We start from the raw sequence: 16,673 nt of genomic DNA, 5'->3' as shown, positions 1-16,673 counted from the left end.
CAACCGTGACGTATATATACAGTGCGACCACTTTGACTGATTTACAATGCTAGCACTTTTCACAAACTGATGGAGTATATTATAGTACATTGTGGGTACATTAATGGCAGGTATGTGACATTGCCTGAAGGTCAGTAGACCCAAAGCTTGCTAAATAAATACATTGATTGTGCGCAGATCTGAGTGTGTGAATATATTTTTTTATCCCGCGATTTTGTAACCCATTTTTCACCCCTGTGTCAATCATCTAATGTGATCCTGGGCTCTACACACACTCCACCAACCTAGTCCCCATATATGGGGGACAAGGGGAGAGCAACGGACTTGAACTCATGCTTCCTTCATGCCTGAGTGTCCAAGTTGCTCCTTTACACCTGACAGGGGGGAGTTACCCTGGTTGGACGTAGCGCGTGGAAGGAACACGTTATTCCAACCAGTTCCTTTCCCCTCCATCAGGCGCCCCGGCTGGCCAGGAGGAGGCAGTTTCTTTATTTTTTTCTTTAGGTATGTGACATTGAAAAGGACAAATCAAACATATGGGACACTTTATTAGAAGACAAGAAAAATCGCTACAGCCTCAGTAATGGAAGTGAAATTCTCAGGGATTGCATTGACAGCTGCAGTTACAGCGTTCTAACGGACATGAACTGGGACCGGCGTCTCATTTGGGGGCGTGACATTTGTAGTTCTAACGGACATGAACTGGGACCGGCGTCTCATTTGGGGGCGTGACATTTGTAGTTCTAACGGACATGAACTGGGACCGGCGTCTCATTTGGGGGCGTGACATTTGTAGTTCTAACGGACATGAACTGGGACCGGCGTGACATTTGTAGTTCTAACGGACATGAACTGGGACCGGCGTCTCATTTGGGGGCGTGACATTTGTAGTTCTAACGGACATGAAGTGGGGCCGCCGTCTCCTTTGGGGGTGTGACATTTGTAGTTCTAACGGACATGAACTGGGACCGGCGTCTCATTTGGGGGCGTGACATTTGTAGTTCTAATGGACATGAAGTGGGGCCGCCATCTCCTTTGGGGGCGTGACATTTGTAGTCCTAACGGACATGAAGTGGGCCCGCCGTCTCTTTTGGGGGCGTGACATTTGTAGTCCCCGCACATGACGTCACTGAACGTCCGTCCACCTCCAGGAACGTGCTGCAGTTCCACTTTTGGCCAGTAGGGAGCAGCAGTGGCCGCTTCCGACGTTTGGACAGTCGCTCTGAGGGGCGTGGTCTCGGGGTCATCACTCCACACAGGCTCCTCCCCCTCTGGCGCCCTGAGAGGTCACATGGCAAACCTCCACCTGAGCTCCGAGCGCCGTCAGCTCGTCCAACCAGATCTGCTGCTTCTGAGACAGGCGGTCGGTGGGTCCCTTCACCTCCACCAGCTGTCAATCAATCAATCAAACATTAACCAATCAGCACAGTCGCTGGGTCCCTTCACCTCCACCAGCTTATAGAGCGTCGCAGTCCCGCCCGCTCAAGAGACCCGGAAAAGAAATCCCCGTTTCTCATAGTCTTTTCAGAAAGTATTTATTTATAAGACGTTTATACGCCGCTGGACAAAGACAACTCTTGTCGTGACAACAAACAAAAAATTTCGGGCTGAACAAATAATTAGTGATAATTAGTTTCATGATTTGTCACGACAAGAGTTGGCTTCGTACGACGCTTAAAAGGTCTTTAAATAAATACGTTTTGAAATGCCTATGAGGGAAAAATGCATTGGGATTCATTTCCTGGGCCTGGCGTCGTCATGAAAGGGGGCGGGACTGCGACGCTCTATAGTCGGAGGTTCTAGAGTTAATAATACTAATAATAATAATAATAATAATAATAATAACCTTATAGTCGGAGGTTCTAGAGTTAATAATACTAATAATAATAATAACCTTATAGTCGGAGGTTCTAGAGTTAATAATACTAATAATACTAATAATAATAATATTAACCTTATAGTCGGAGGTTCTAGAGTTAAAAATACTAATAATACTACTAATAATAATAACCTTATAGTCGGAGGTTCTAGAGTTCCAAACGATCAGATCGGGTAAACCTCCTCGACGGTGTCTGTAGTCCTTCATCATCCTCTTCATCATCCCTGCTAAGAACACGCCTCCCAGACAGCACACCACACCCTGTGCACACGAACACACGCTAAGAACACGCCTCCCAGACAGCACACCACACCCTGTGCACACGAACACACGCTAAGAACACGCCTCCCAGACAGCACACCACACCCTGTGCACACGAACACACGCAAAGAACACGCCTCCTAGACAGCACACCACACCCTGTGCACACGAACACACGCTAAGAACACGCCTCCTAGACAGCACACCACACCCTGTGCACACGAACACACGCACGCACACATTTAAAATCTTTATTTGCATTCACATTTAACCTTGGCCTCTTGCACGGAGGAGAACCGTACCTTAGCCTGCTGCACAGAGGAGAACCGTACCTTAGCCTGCTCCACAAAGGAGAACCGTACCTTAGCCTGCTGCACAGAGGAGAACCATACCTTAGCCTGCTCCACAGAGGAGAACCGTACCTTAGCCTGCTGCACAGAGGAGAACCGTACCTTAGCCTGCTGCACAGAGGAGAACCGTACCTTAGCCTGCTGCACAGAGGAGAACCGTACCTTAGCCTGCTGCACAGAGGAGAACCGTACCTTAGCCTGCTGCTCAGAGGAGAACCGTACCTTAGCCTGCTGCACAGAGAACCGTACCATAGCCTGCTGCACAGAGGAGAACCGTACCTTAGCCTGCTGCACAGAGGAGAACCGTACCTTAGCCTGCTGCTCAGAGGAGAACCGTACCTTAGCCTGCTGCACAGAGAACCGTACCATAGCCTGCTGCACAGAGGAGAACCGTACCTTAGCCTGCTGCACAGAGGAGAACCGTACCTTAGAGAGGAGAACCGTACCTTAGCCTGCTGCACAGAGGAGAACCGTACCTTAGCCTGCTGCACAGAGGAGAACCATACCTTAGCCTGCTGCTCAGAGGAGAACCATACCTTAGAGAGAAGAACCGTACCTTGGCCTGCTGCTCAGAGGAGAACATCTAGAGAGGAGAACCGTACCTTGGCCTGCTGCACGGAGGAGAACAGCTCCCAGGTCACCAGGGAACACATGGTTCCTTGGTGTGTTCTCCACACCTCCTCCAACATGTCACACAACGTCTCCACACACGCCTCCTCCAGCTGCTGCACACGCGAGTCAAACGCCTCCTTTCTGCTGGCGTAGAAACCGTCGGTGAGCAGGTCCAGAGGACACGTCTGTTGGGGAACAATAGAAACAATAGAAACCGTCGGTGAGCAGGTCCAATTCACACGTCTGTTGGGGAACAATAGAAACAATAGAAACCGTCGGTGAGCAGGTCCAGAGGACACGTCTGTTGGAGAACAATAGAAACAATAGAAACCGTCGGTGAGCAGGTCCAGAGGACACGTCTGTTGGGGAACAATAGAAACAATAGAAACCGTCGGTGAGCAGGTCCAGAGGACATGTCGGGGAACAATACAATTTACAATGTAGGCATTTAGCAGACGCTCTTGATCCAGAGCGACTTACATTTAAGCAAAAACAAAAGCATGTCATACATCACATATATAAAAAGTAGTTATCATGAATCGTGTATAAGCTAAGAACGTAACAGTGGAGTATCTACCTGGAAGGGGTTTGGTAGGTAGGGGGCTTGGTAGGGTTTACCTGGAAGGGGTTTCGGAACACATCGGGGACTCCCTCCATGAAGAGAACGTCCCAGAGCAGAAGAGCCAGCAAGGTAGAGAAGGTCCCTCCCTCTCCATGGATCCCTGTTGTCACATGACACGATTCACCAGGATTAGAGCTCTGCTTCTCTAAGTGGGTGACGTGACACCCTTCCTGATTGGTCCTGCCAGTAGCATAATGCTAACAGGAAGCCTTCCTGATTGGTCCTGCCAGTAGCATAATGCTAAAAGGAAGCCTTCCTGATTGGTCCTGCCAGTAGAATTATGCTAACAAGGAAGCCTTCCTGATTGGTCCTGCCAGTAGCATTATGCTAACAGTAAGCCTACCTGATTGGTCCTGCTAGTAGCATAATGCTAACAGGAAGCCTACCTGATTGGTCCTGCCAGTAGCATAATGCTTGTCTCAAAGATTAAGCCATGCATGTCTAAGTACAGTACAGTACAGTACAGTACAGTACAGTACAGTACAGTACAGTACAGTACAGTACAGTACAGTACAGTACAGTAATAGTAATAGTACCTTGGTCAAAGCCCATTCTGCGGTAGTGTGCCAGTGTCAGTTGTTCCACGGTGCACATGACTGTGGCCTCGTCAGCGCCTCCCTGTGGCTGCATGAGGAACACATTCTTCCCCGTCCCGCCTTCATGTGGAAACAGCTGTCCACAGATTGTCACCTAAAGGGTTAACAAGTTAAAGGACCACTTCACCACTTTTCAACCTGTCCTCACTAATGTTCATGATAAAATAGCACCATTTATTTCTACTCTGTGTCTCATAGGAGGGCTGTGGGCGGTTCAGAAACCAGTCTGTGTCTCATAGGAGGGCTGTGGGCAGTTCAGAAACCAGTCTGTGTCTCATAGGAGGGCTGTGGGCAGTTCAGAAACCAGTCTGTGTCTCATAGGAGGGCTGTGGGCGGTTCAGAAACCAGTCTGTGTCTCATAGGAGGGCTGTGGGCGGTTCAGAAACCAGTCTGTGTCTCATAGGAGGGCTGTGGTCAGTTCAGAAACCAGTCTTTCTCTCATAGGAGGGCTGTGGTCAGTTCAGAAACCAGTCTGTGTCTCATAGGAGGGCTGTGGGCGGTTCAGAAACCAGTCTGTGTCTCATAGGAGGGCTGTGGGCGGTTCAGAAACCAGTCTGTGTCTCATAGGAGGGCTGTGGTCAGTTCAGAAACCAGTCTGTGTCTCATAGGAGGGCTGTGGGCGGTTCAGAAACCAGTCTGTGTCTCATAGGAGGGCTGTGGTCAGTTCAGAAACCAGTCTGTGTCTCATAGGAGGGCTGTGGGCGGTTCAGAAACCAGTCTGTGTCTCATAGGAGGGCTGTGGGCGGTTCAGAAACCAGTCTGTGTCTCATAGGAGGGCTGTGGTCAGTTCAGAAACCAGTCTGTGTCTCATAGGAGGGCTGTGGGCGGTTCAGAAACCAGTCTGTGTCTCATAGGAGGGCTGTGGTCAGTTCAGAAACCAGTCTGTGTCTCATAGGAGGGCTGTGGATGGTTCAGAAACCAGTCTGTGTCTCATAGGAGGGCTGTGGGCAGTTCAGAAACCAGTCTGTCTCATAGGAGGGCTGTGGGCAGTTCAGAAAACAGTCTGTGTCTCATAGGAGGGCTGTGGTCAGTTCAGAAACCAGTCTGTGTCTCATAGGAGGGCTGTGGGCGGTTCAGAAACCAGTCTGTGTCTCATAGGAGGGCTGTGGGCGGTTCAGAAACCAGTCTGTGTCTCATAGGAGGGCTGTGGTCAGTTCAGAAACCAGTCTTTCTCTCATAGGAGGGCTGTGGTCAGTTCAGAAACCAGTCTGTGTCTCATAGGAGGGCTGTGGGCGGTTCAGAAACCAGTCTGTGTCTCATAGGAGGGCTGTGGATGGTTCAGAAACCAGTCTGTGTCTCATAGGAGGGCTGTGGGCAGTTCAGAAACCAGTCTGTGTCTCATAGGAGGGCTGTGGTCAGTTCAGAAACCAGTCTTTCTCTCATAGGAGGGCTGTGGTCAGTTCAGAAACCAGTCTGTGTCTCATAGGAGGGCTGTGGGCGGTTCAGAAACCAGTCTGTGTCTCATAGGAGGGCTGTGGGCGGTTCAGAAACCAGTCTGTGTCTCATAGGAGGGCTGTGGGCAGTTCAGAAACCAGTCTGTGTCTCATAGGATGGCCGTGGGCAGTTCAGAAACCAGTCTGTGTCTCATAGGAGGGCTGTGGGCAGTTCAGAAACCAGTATTTGTCTCATAGGAGGGCTGTGGTCAGTTCAGAAACCAGTCTTTGTCTCAAAGGAGGGCTGTGGGCAGTTCAGAAACCAGTCTGTGTCTCATAGGAGGGCTGTGGGCAGTTCAGAAACCCGTCTGTCTCAAAGGAGGGCTGTGGGCAGTTCAGAAACCAGTCTTTGTCTCATAGGAGGGCTGTGGGAAGTTCAGAAACCCGTCTACCAGTGAATTGATGGGTCATGTGATGTGACTCACATGTGGGCGGAGCTTAAACAGTCACGTGACTCACGTGTGGGACGTCCTGTACGCTGACAGTGGGCAGGGCTCTGAGCTGTGGGCGAAGCTTCTTAAAGGAAGGAGACTCCATCATCCGGACGGCCCTCTGGTGGAGAGAGAGACGATGAGCGGCCCTCACCAGGGGGTCCCCGAGACCCTGACCGATGGCTTCGATGGCCTGAGGACAACCAGAGACCCTGTTTACTGACCCTGTTTACTAACCCTGAGACCCTGTTTACTAACCCTGAGACCCTGTTTACTAACCCTGAGACCCTGTTTACTAACCCTGACTCTGAGACCCTGTTTACTAACCCTGACTCTCTGAGACGCTGTTCACTAAACCTGAGACCCTGTTTACTAACCCTGACTCTGAGACCCTGTTTACTAACCCTGACTCTCTGAGACGCTGTTCACTAAACCTGAGACCCTGTTTACTAACCCTGAGACCCTGTTTACTAACCCTGAGACCCTGTTTACTAACCCTGACTCTGAGACCCTGTTTACTAACCCTGACTCTCTGAGACGCTGTTCACTAAACCTGAGACCCTGACTGATGGCCACTAGTACAGCCTGAGGACGAGAGTTTACTAAACCTAAACCGTAGTTTGAAATGAAACAGTGTTCAGGCTAAACTACGTGTTCAGTGTTCAGGTAGTTTGAGATGAAACAGTGTTCAGGCTAAACTACGTGTTCAGTGTTCAGGTAGTTTGAGATGAAACAGTGTTCAGGCTAAACTACGTGTTCAGTGTTCAGGTAGTTTGAGATTAAACAGTGTTCAGGCTAAACTACCTGTTCAGTGTTCAGGTAGTTTGAGATGCTGCTGCAGGTTAACAACACTTTTTTCACCGGGGAATTTTTCAGAATAAAGGCGTCAAGTGTATTTACATGTTCATGTAGTTGAGGTTAATTAACACACCAGTTCAGGTAGTTTGAGGTTAATTACCACACCTGTTCAGGTAGTTTGAGGTTAATTAACACACCTGTTCAGGTAGTTTGAGGTTAATTACCACACCAGTTCAGGTAGTTTGAGGTTAATTAACACACCAGTTCAGGTAGTTTGAGATGCTGCTGCAGGTTCAATGCCAGCCTGTCCCACCAGCGCCCTCTGCTGTCCAGACAGTAAACACTCTGAGCCAGTAGAGCCCTCAGCTCACTGACGGCTTCCTGTTGAACATCATTTAATCATTAATTAATCACATAATGAACCATTTAATCATTATCAATAAATAGCATGCGTGCTGTGTGTGTGTGTGTGTGTGTTGCGTCTTGTATTGTGTGTTGCGTGTTGTGTAGCGTATCCATGTTGCGTGTGCATGTTGTGTGTGTGTAGCGTGTTGTGTAGCGTGTACGTGCTACGTGTTGTGTTGCTTGTGCGTGTTGTGTAGCGTGTGCGTGTTGTGTAGCGTGTTGTGTAGCGTGTACGTGCTACGTGTTGTGTTGCTTGTGCGTGTTGTGTAGTGTGTGCGTGTTGTGTAGCGTGTTGTGTAGCGTGTTGTGTAGCGTGTAGGACTACGTGTTGTGTTGCGTGTGGGTGTTGTGTAGCGTGTACATGCTACGTGTTGTGTAGCGTGTTGTGTAGCGTGTACATGCTACGTGTTGTGTAGCGTGTTGTGTAGCGTGTACATGCTACGTGTTGTGTTGCGTGTTGTGTTGTGTAGCGTGTTGCGTGTTGTGTGTAAACTCTGACCTGGTATCGCCGCAGCCGTTGCAGGACGTCGACTCCTCTGGAGATAATACGAGTGTAAACACTTCCTGTGGTGAAACAGCGTAGAAACACAGGGAACGCCTCCTGGTGGCTGAATGGAGACACTACAGTTACAACACAGATAGAGCCTCCTGGTGGCTGAATGGAGACACTACAGTTACACGAGTAAGACGCGCAAACGCGGGAAGCGAACGCAGATCGTAAATTGCAATAACAATTCACCATGACTCAGCCATAACCATATAAGGAGTCCCCAAAGCAGCTATACGTCCAAATATGGAGTGTATTGCATCATGGGCACAAAGCAGCTCCATATATGGGCACAAAGGGGGGACACACACACAGACACACACACACACAGACACACAGACATGATCTGCTAGGTCTCATAGTAAGTGCTCATTGCGTTCGCAAACACAGATAGAGCCTCCTGGTGGCTGAATGGAGACACTACAGTTACAACACAGATAGAGCCCCCTGTCACCTGAGTCACCTGAGGTCCTGGGTGTCTCTGATTCGCTGCCAGCTTCTTTTAGCAGCACAGTAGAGCTCCAGAGACTCCTCCCACTGCCCCGCCTGCATTGATGACCTCACTTCCTGCTGGGCGTGGACTGCTGCCTCATACCTGTTAATAAATATAGATATAAATAGTGATTTTTGGCTGAACGTGGTTTCGTCAGTAAACGTTTTTTCTCAACTGATTATTAGTAGCCTGGACTCACCTCTTAGACTGGACTCACCTCTTAGACTGGACTCACCTCTTAGACTGGACTCACCTCTTAGACTGGACTCACCTCTTGGACTGGACTCACCTCTTAGACTGGACTCACCTCTTAAGAATTCAAGAGGATGCCCAGTAATATCTCCTGGGCATGTTTTGGTATTAACCCCTTAATGCTGGTTATCTCAGGAGGTCTTCTCTGTCCAGGAACAGTCTGGTACATCTCTGGACTTACCTCAGGAGCTCCTGTCTGTCCAGGAACAGTCTGGTACATCTCTGGACTTACCTCAGGAGCTCCTCTCTGTCCAGGAACAGTCTGGTACATCTCTGGACTGACCTCAGAAGGTCTTCTCTGTCCAGGAACAGTCTGGTACATCTCTGGACTTACCTCAGGAGCTCCTCTCTGTCCAGGAACAGTCTGGTACATCTCTGGACTTACCACAGGAGCTCCTCTCTGTCCAGGAACAGTCTGGTACATCTCTGGACTTACCTCAGGAGCTCCTGTCTGTCCAGGAACAGTCTGGTACATCTCTGGACTTACCACAGGAGCTCCTCTCTGTCCAGGAACAGTCTGGTACATCTCTGGACTTACCACAGGAGCTCCTCTCTGTCCAGGAACAGTCTGGTACATCTCTGGACTTACCTCAGAAGGTCTTCTCTGTCCAGGAACAGTCTGGTACATCTCTGGACTTACCTCAGAAGCTCCTCTCTGTCCAGGAACAGTCTGGTACATCTCTGGACTTACCTCAGAAGCTCCTCTCTGTCCAGGAACAGTCTGGTACATCTCTTACCTCAGGAAGTCCTCTATGTCCAGGAACAGTCTGGTACATCTCTGGACTTACCACAGGAGCTCCTCTCTGTCCAGGAACAGTCTGGTACATCTCTTACCTCATGAGGTCCTGTCTGTCCAGGAACAGTCTGGTACATCTCTGGACTTACCTCAGGAGCTCCTGTCTGTCCAGGAACAGTCTGGTACATCTCTGGACTTACCACAGGAGCTCCTCTCTGTCCAGGAACAGTCTGGTACATCTCTTACCTCAGGAGGTCCTGTCTGTCCAGGAACAGTCTGGTACATCTCTGGACTTACCTCAGAAGGTCTTCTCTGTCCAGGAACAGTCTGGTACATCTCTGGACTTACCTCAGGAGCTCCTCTCTGTCCAGGAACAGTCTGGTACATCTCTGGACTGACCTCAGGAGCTCCTCTCTGTCCAGGAACAGTCTGGTACATCTCTGGACTTACCTCAGGAGCTCCTCTCTGTCCAGGAACAGTCTGGTACATCTCCGGACTTACCTCAGAAGCTCCTCTCTGTCCAGGAACAGTCTGGTAGATCTCTTACCTCAGGAGCTCCTCTCTGTCCAGGAACAGTCTGGTACATCTCCGGACGCTGTAGTGAGGGAAGGCCAGACGTCCAGAGCTGACCATCAGCATGGTGGTCCACAGCGGGGGTCCCTGACGCCCCTCCTCCTCCTCCTCGCCGTCCGTCAGAGAGAAGAGGAGGAGCAGGCGACGGAACACCAGCCGGGGGTCGTCATGGAGACGGACGGAGGGGCCCGCCAGCTGATTGGCCCTTCAGGACACAGGAGGATTGATTGACTGGTTGATTGATTGATTGATTGATTGGTTGGTTGGTTGAAACAATGACCACTTATACTGACTTATAGAAAATTAATAAAATGTGCACTCTCAGTCGAGTAAGAGTCTTTGTTTAATGATAGTGTTTGAGCAGCAGCTCAAAATAGGCCAATTCTGACACTGACGAAGGGCCTGCGCGCCGAAACGCGTTTGTCTGTCTGGTACGACTGCTGCTGCGGAGCACTGTCATTATTAAACAAAGATTCTTACTCGATTGAGAGTGCGGATTGTATTCATTTTCTACATGTTCTCTTTGAATCTGCATTAAGCACACGCCTGAACCTTTATGAGACTGTCTGAGTTGAGCGGGCCTTTTCCCTTGAAGTGAACACTTATACTGACTTCTAATGAATTGTAACAGTAATACATTAACCCCTTTTTCTTTGAATATATTTTTTCAGAGCAAACACTTTTAACTCAAATCTCTACCTTCTGAGGAGGACAGTCTTATTTCAGTCCCTTCTGAGGAGGAAAGTCTTATTTCAGTACCTTCTGAGGAGGACAGTCTAATCTCTACCTTCTGAGGAGGACAGTCTTATTTCAGTCCCTTCTGAGGAGGACAGTCTAATCTCTACCTTCTGAGGAGGACAGTCTAATCTCTACCTTCTGAGGAGGACAGTCTAATCTCTACCTTCTGAGGAGGACAGTCTAATCTCTACCTTCTGAGGAGGACAGTCTAATCTCTACCTTCTGAGGAGGACAGTCTAATCTCTACCTTCTGAGGAGGACAGTCTAATCTCTACCTTCTGAGGAGGACATCTCGGACGCTGTCGTTCCCTGCAGCAGCGCTGCGAGAGAACAGCGACTTCTGGGCGCTCAGACGGAGCAGCGCGTCCGTCAGCAGACGTCTGTTGGTGCTCCCCGTCGCCCCCAGGTGGAAGGTCTTAGCCAGGGCTTTGAGCTGCGGCGCCGACAGAAGGTCCAGAACGTCCCTGACCTCATGGAGGTCCAGCTCTGTGTGACATCATTATGACATCATTATAAACAATGACCTCATGGAGGTCCAGCTCTGTGTGACATCATTATGACATCATTATAAACAATGACCTCATGGAGGTCCAGCTCTGTGTGACATCATTATGACATCATTATGATCAATGACCTCATGGAGGTCCAGCTCTGTGTGACATCATTATGAACAATGACCTCATGGAGGTCCAGCTCTGTGTGACATCATTATAAACAATGACCTCATGGAGGTCCAGCTCTGTGTGACATCATTATGACATCATTATAAACAATGACCTCATGGAGGTCCAGCTCTGTGTGACATCATTATGAACAATGACCTCATGCAGGTCCAGCTCTGTGTGACATCATTATAAACAATGACCTCATGCAGGTCCAGCTCTGTGTGACATCATTATGAACAATGACCTCATGCAGGTCCAACACAAAAACAAATAATATGAACGAACAATGAAACAATTTAACCCTGCTTGAGTTTCTTTGGTCCAGCTCCACAACAACTGACCCCAGGTCAGAGACAGTAGTTACCCGTCTGTAGGAAGGCAGCCTCCACCAGCTCCACAACAACTGACCCCAGGTCAGAGACCGTAGTTACCTGTCTGTAGGAAGGCAGCCTCCACCAGCTCCACAACAACTGACCCCAGGTCAGAGCTTATCTCCTCGTACTCCAGCTTGGTGACCGGCAGCCACTTGACTTTCCTCTGGAACAGCCTGACGTACAGCTTCTGGGCGGTCGCTATGGCAACAAGGATACAACAAGGATACAACAAGGATAGCCTGATAACTCCATGTTTACTAACCTGATAACTATGTTTACTAACCTGATAGCATCTTAAAGGTATTTATCACTTCCAGGTCTTCGTGGTTGAACAGACGTCTGTCGTCCTCGTTGTCCAGGACACTGTCCACGACCGCCTGGAAGTTGCGCAGGTAGTAGGGTGTCCTGTAGGGGTCAGCAGTGAGCTTACCGTCCGTCGCTGGCATGCTGCTTTCATCTGGATTTGAGCTGTGATCTGCACAGCTCTCTGGAGGGAGGACTAGGTCGGATCTGTGATCTGGAGTAAGGACTGGTTCTGAGCTGCTATCTGCACAGCTCTCTGGAGGGAGGACTGGGACAAGGATGGAGACGGAGGAGGAAGCATTGGAGCTCTCATGAGGATTACCTGACGAGTTCATCTGGTCGTCACACTGGTCCCTTTTGAGTGACTCTCTCTCACCATGTCTTTTGAGTGACTCTCTCTCATCCTCTCTTGCTCTCTTGCTGAAGGCAGCAGTCCTGCTCCTAGATCCCTCTGTCTTCTTTCTCTTTGTTAGTTTGGAGGAAGTAGACATAGGGTTTGGAGAAGAGACTGGGGGTTGGATGACGATGGTCTCTTCATGAAGATCTTCTGGTTTCTTGTGGAGATGATCTGCTGGGTTCACCAGCTGGTTGTGTTCTTCATGGTGTAAGCTCTGGACCAGCTGGTTGTGTTCTTCATGGTGTAAGCTCTGGACCAGTTGGTTGTGTTCTTCATGGTGTAAGCTCTGGACCAGCTGGTTTTCCTTCTGGGAGTGACTCAGAGCCTCAGAGCCTTTGCCTGTCACACCAACCAGAACTACATCATCATCATCATCATCATCATGTTTCTGTGTGCTTTCAGGAGGACTTCTCCTCTTCTTCCTCCTACTAATAGATCTGGAAAGCTTGGAGGAGAGGCTCCTCCCCTGGCTCCTCCCCTTGGAGGAGATGCTCCTCCCCTGCACATCTAAGGTCCTGACCACAGTTCTGCTGACCTCCCGGCACAGTGCTTGCTGAGAGTTCCGTTGTTTGAAATAAGGACTGGTTGTGGTGGTGGAGGGTTCCATGTCTTTGCTTCTGTCGCTTGGAGGCGACACCGCTTCTAGAGTTCTGGTGGAGGTAGGGTGAGGTTCTAGAGTTCTGGTGGAGGTAGGGTGAGGTTCTGGAGTTCTGGTGGGGGTAGGGTGAGGTTCTGGAGTTCTGGTGGGGGTAGGGTGAGGTTCTAGAGTTCTTGTGGGGGTAGGGTGAGGTTCTAGAGTTCTGGTGGGGGTAGGGTGAGGTTCTGTGGTGTTGCTAAGGGTAGGGTGAGGTTCTGTGGTGTTGCTAAGGGTAGGGTGAGGTTTTGGGGTGTTGGTGATGGGGTTTATCTTGGGTGACACCTTTAGGTTTGGTGGCTCCACGACGAAGCTTCTACTGGACGAGGCCACATGTGCAGCAGGTCCAGAAGGACCAGCGGGTCCAGAAGGACCAGCGGGTCCAGAACCGTCCCGTTCAAACTGTGGGCAGCGCAGGTCGAGGTGTTCGTTGACGCTGTACCTCGGAACCAGCTCGCCGCACAGTGGGCAGGCCAGCCGGGGGGGCGGAGCAGCGTGGGTGAAGAAGGAGGTGATTGGAGGAGTGCTGGTCGATGTGGGCGGAGCCCCAGCTAAAGAACCTTTAGAGCGCTTAGCGGTTCCTTTCCTCTTATTGGACAAAGATAAACATCTTCTGGGTTTATCAGCCATCCTATAGCTGGAATAGACGGTACTATAGCTGGAATAGATGATCCTATAGCTGGAAGGAACGGCTGGATATGCTCCTACAGCTGGAAGGAACGGATAGAAGAGAAATAGAGGTTACATTTCGAGGACCTCCAGTCCCTCCTTGTGTTCCACCGGCCTACTTGGGAACGATGCAAGTTGGGGAACCTAGTATGCAGTACCCGTTGTCATAACACCCGTTTTAACCATCTGTCTGTGTCGTGAGGGACTTGACCACTAGTGGCCAGAGCCTTCTGTGGCAGTTCTGGAGAACCGTGTATCTGACCGCCTGTGTGTGGAACCAAATGGACACACATGGAACCAAATGGACCCTTACGGGTCTGTAACTCTGAGAGTGTAACACATGGAACCAAATGGACCCTTACGGGTCTGCAACTCTGAGAGTGTAACACATGGAACCAAATGGACCCTTACGGGTCTGTAACTCTGAGAGTGTAACACATGGAACCAAATGGACCCTTACAGGTCTGTAACTCTCTTTTGGGGGGCTGTCCGGGCAGTCCGGGGGGGGTTTATAAATTCCTTCAAATGTCCGGGGTTTTACACGTATCACCTGTATATGTATCGCTACGCTCACAGACCATTCAGACCAATGTGTATTACAATGCACGTTCAATGGTTCGTAGTGGAAAAACACTGTGAGAGGTGGACTTTCAGCCCGAACCCCGGAATGTGTATTATTCATAACTCTGAATGCGCTGCGCGCTGAGGCTGACAGCACTGGTCCCGACCGCAGAGCAGAGTTGAGAAAGTCCAGAAAAAGTAGGCTACTGTTTTCTTAGCTTTGTGACTGACCAATGAGAAGCAGATTGTATTGTCTGCAAAGGAACTATGTGTCTGTCACAAATAAAAGTTCTGTCCTGCAAGCCCATGTCATGTCAACAACACAGACAAGGCAGCTGTGCGCGAGGTGAGTCCTGCAAATTAAATTATATTTTGTACAACCTAGCAAAGAATAAGATAATGGTTTGGAGAATAGGCTGGTCTCTCTTTTTACAAGAGATACGCCATTGCATACAGGTTCTTAAACTTTTTAATTTCAAGGACCCCCATAACTCTGAGAGTAAAACCAGATGGACCCATAAGAGTCCCATTTGATTCCATTTGTACAGTATCAGAGTTAAAAGTTATAAAAGGGTCCATTTGGTTCCATTTGTACTAGTACACTCTCAGAGTTACAGACCTGTAAGGGTCCATGATTTGGTTCCATTTGTACACTCTCAGAGTTACAGACCTGTAAGGGTCCATTTGGGTCCATGTGTTACACTCCATGTCCATGTTTTCCTCCTTGAACGTTGGTGGTAATAACGCGTCCAGGACATGCCTCAGACTTCTCCTCAGGAGACTTAGGTCAGAACTGAAGACATTTTATTTGGCGTTAGGAACCCGTTGTGACAGCATGCCCTTGCTGACGTCCACGATACCCCATCTGAAGATATTTAAGGCCCTATTTTGAAACAAAAACATTTTTGAATAGTTCAATATAGCCGATTTACAAGCTCACGTGTGGATGTAGATCAGCCCCCTCAAGGAACCATGAGGGTCCCTGGATCACACCTTTGAGAGCCACTGCTTTAAATAAATACATAACTAATATAGAGCATATTTGATCAAATTTAGGAGCCAAACCTTTTTGACAAATGAATGTAATTCAAACAGAACCGCACACGCACGACACATGCACATCCACGACATGCATGCGCACGTGCACGCGCACATTCAGAATATGGTATGCCTACCAAATGGATCCTTACGGGTCTGTAACTCTCAGAGTGTAACACATGGAACCAAATGGACCCTTACGGGTCTGTAACTATCAGAGTGTAACACATGGAACCAAATGGACCCTTACGGGTCTGTAACTCTCAGAGTGTAACACATGGAACCAAATGGACCCTTACGGGTCTGTAACTATGAGAGTGCGCAGATGGAACAAAATGGACCCTTACGGGTCTGTAACTATGAGAGTGCACAGATGGAACCAAATTAACCCCACATGTTCAAATTTGTTACACTCAAGTTACAGACCTGTGGGTCCATTTGGTCACTATACCTACACACATGTAGTGACAGGCAGTTGGTTTAGCTCAGTAAAGTTAGCTTGCATGCTTAATTACAGGGCAAAAAAGAATAAGATATAAACACAAACGTAGCATAAAAACACAGTAGCATTAAGACGATAAAAACTAACAGCAGAGAGAGCACACACGCACGCACACACACACACACACACACACACACGCACACACACGCACACACAGCGTAGTGAGAACATGACAGGTTTAAAAAGCAACAGTAAAGAGAGCTTATTAATCTGTGCTCATGATGATAAAGAACTGACCTGTTGGAGACGTTCCGCCTGTTTACAGATCTGCGATTTAATTCATATTAAAGTTATAAACATCATCAGGATGTTTGTAAACAGACTTCAACTGCTTCAACTGCAGCCATGGTTTCTACACACAGACCACATAGCAGATCACCGAACAGCCAGGAGTAATGGATCTCCGGGGCGGCGGTGGCTCAGGGGTAGAGTGCCTGGATGGGCAACCGCAAGGTTGCCAGTTCGAACCCGGGCTCCCCCAGAGTTACTGTCGAAGTGTCCTTGAGCAAGACACTGAACCCCTAATTGCTCCCCATGTGCTAGTTGGTGCCTTGCATGGTTTCCGCTGCCATCGGTGTATGAATGGGTGAATGTAATGCACAATCTATGTAAACGCCTTGGATAAAGGCGCTATATAAATGCACCATTTAACCATCTCTCTCACACACGCACACGCACACGCACACGCAAACGCACGCAAGAAATACTTAACCTAAAAAAAAATACTTTGTTGTTGTTGTTTTTAATATTTAGGGCAAGTAGGTATAATTGTGTAAATTGTGCACAAAGACTCAAGAGAAACCT

At 49.0% G+C, this 16,673-nt stretch overlaps 1 protein-coding gene across 2 annotated transcripts; it reads right to left on the bottom strand.

Annotated features, from left to right (window-relative positions):
* Nucleotides 1–788: 788 nt before the first annotated feature.
* fan1 (FANCD2 and FANCI associated nuclease 1) lies at nt 789–16,214 on the bottom strand. 2 transcript variants are annotated; one of them, XM_080761073.1, is made up of 14 exons: nt 16,107–16,214; nt 12,049–13,809; nt 11,823–11,963; nt 11,002–11,212; nt 9,963–10,193; nt 8,398–8,529; nt 7,887–7,995; nt 7,244–7,363; nt 6,213–6,377; nt 4,261–4,414; nt 3,721–3,824; nt 3,093–3,287; nt 2,012–2,140; nt 789–1,390 (listed from the first exon to the last, which is right to left on the bottom strand). In XM_080761073.1, the coding sequence occupies exons 2-14, from the start codon at nt 13,727–13,729 to the stop codon at nt 1,247–1,249; spliced, it is 3,516 nt and encodes a 1,171-aa protein (XP_080617199.1). In that variant the 5' UTR covers nt 13,730–13,809; nt 16,107–16,214; the 3' UTR covers nt 789–1,246. The 2 variants fall into 2 exon arrangements, with proteins under 2 accessions (XP_080617199.1, XP_080617200.1); XM_080761074.1 differs by lacking the exon at nt 789–1,390 and having other exon boundaries at nt 2,041–2,246.
* Nucleotides 16,215–16,673: the final 459 nt, after the last annotated feature.

Source organism: Protomyctophum bolini (genome assembly GCF_963924005.1).
Source record: "Protomyctophum bolini genome assembly, chromosome: 4".
In the NCBI taxonomy this organism is placed as follows: domain Eukaryota; kingdom Metazoa; phylum Chordata; class Actinopteri; order Myctophiformes; family Myctophidae; genus Protomyctophum; species Protomyctophum bolini.
The sequence above is the reverse complement of the archived record's forward strand: the minus strand, read 5'-3'. Positions and strand labels throughout refer to the sequence as shown.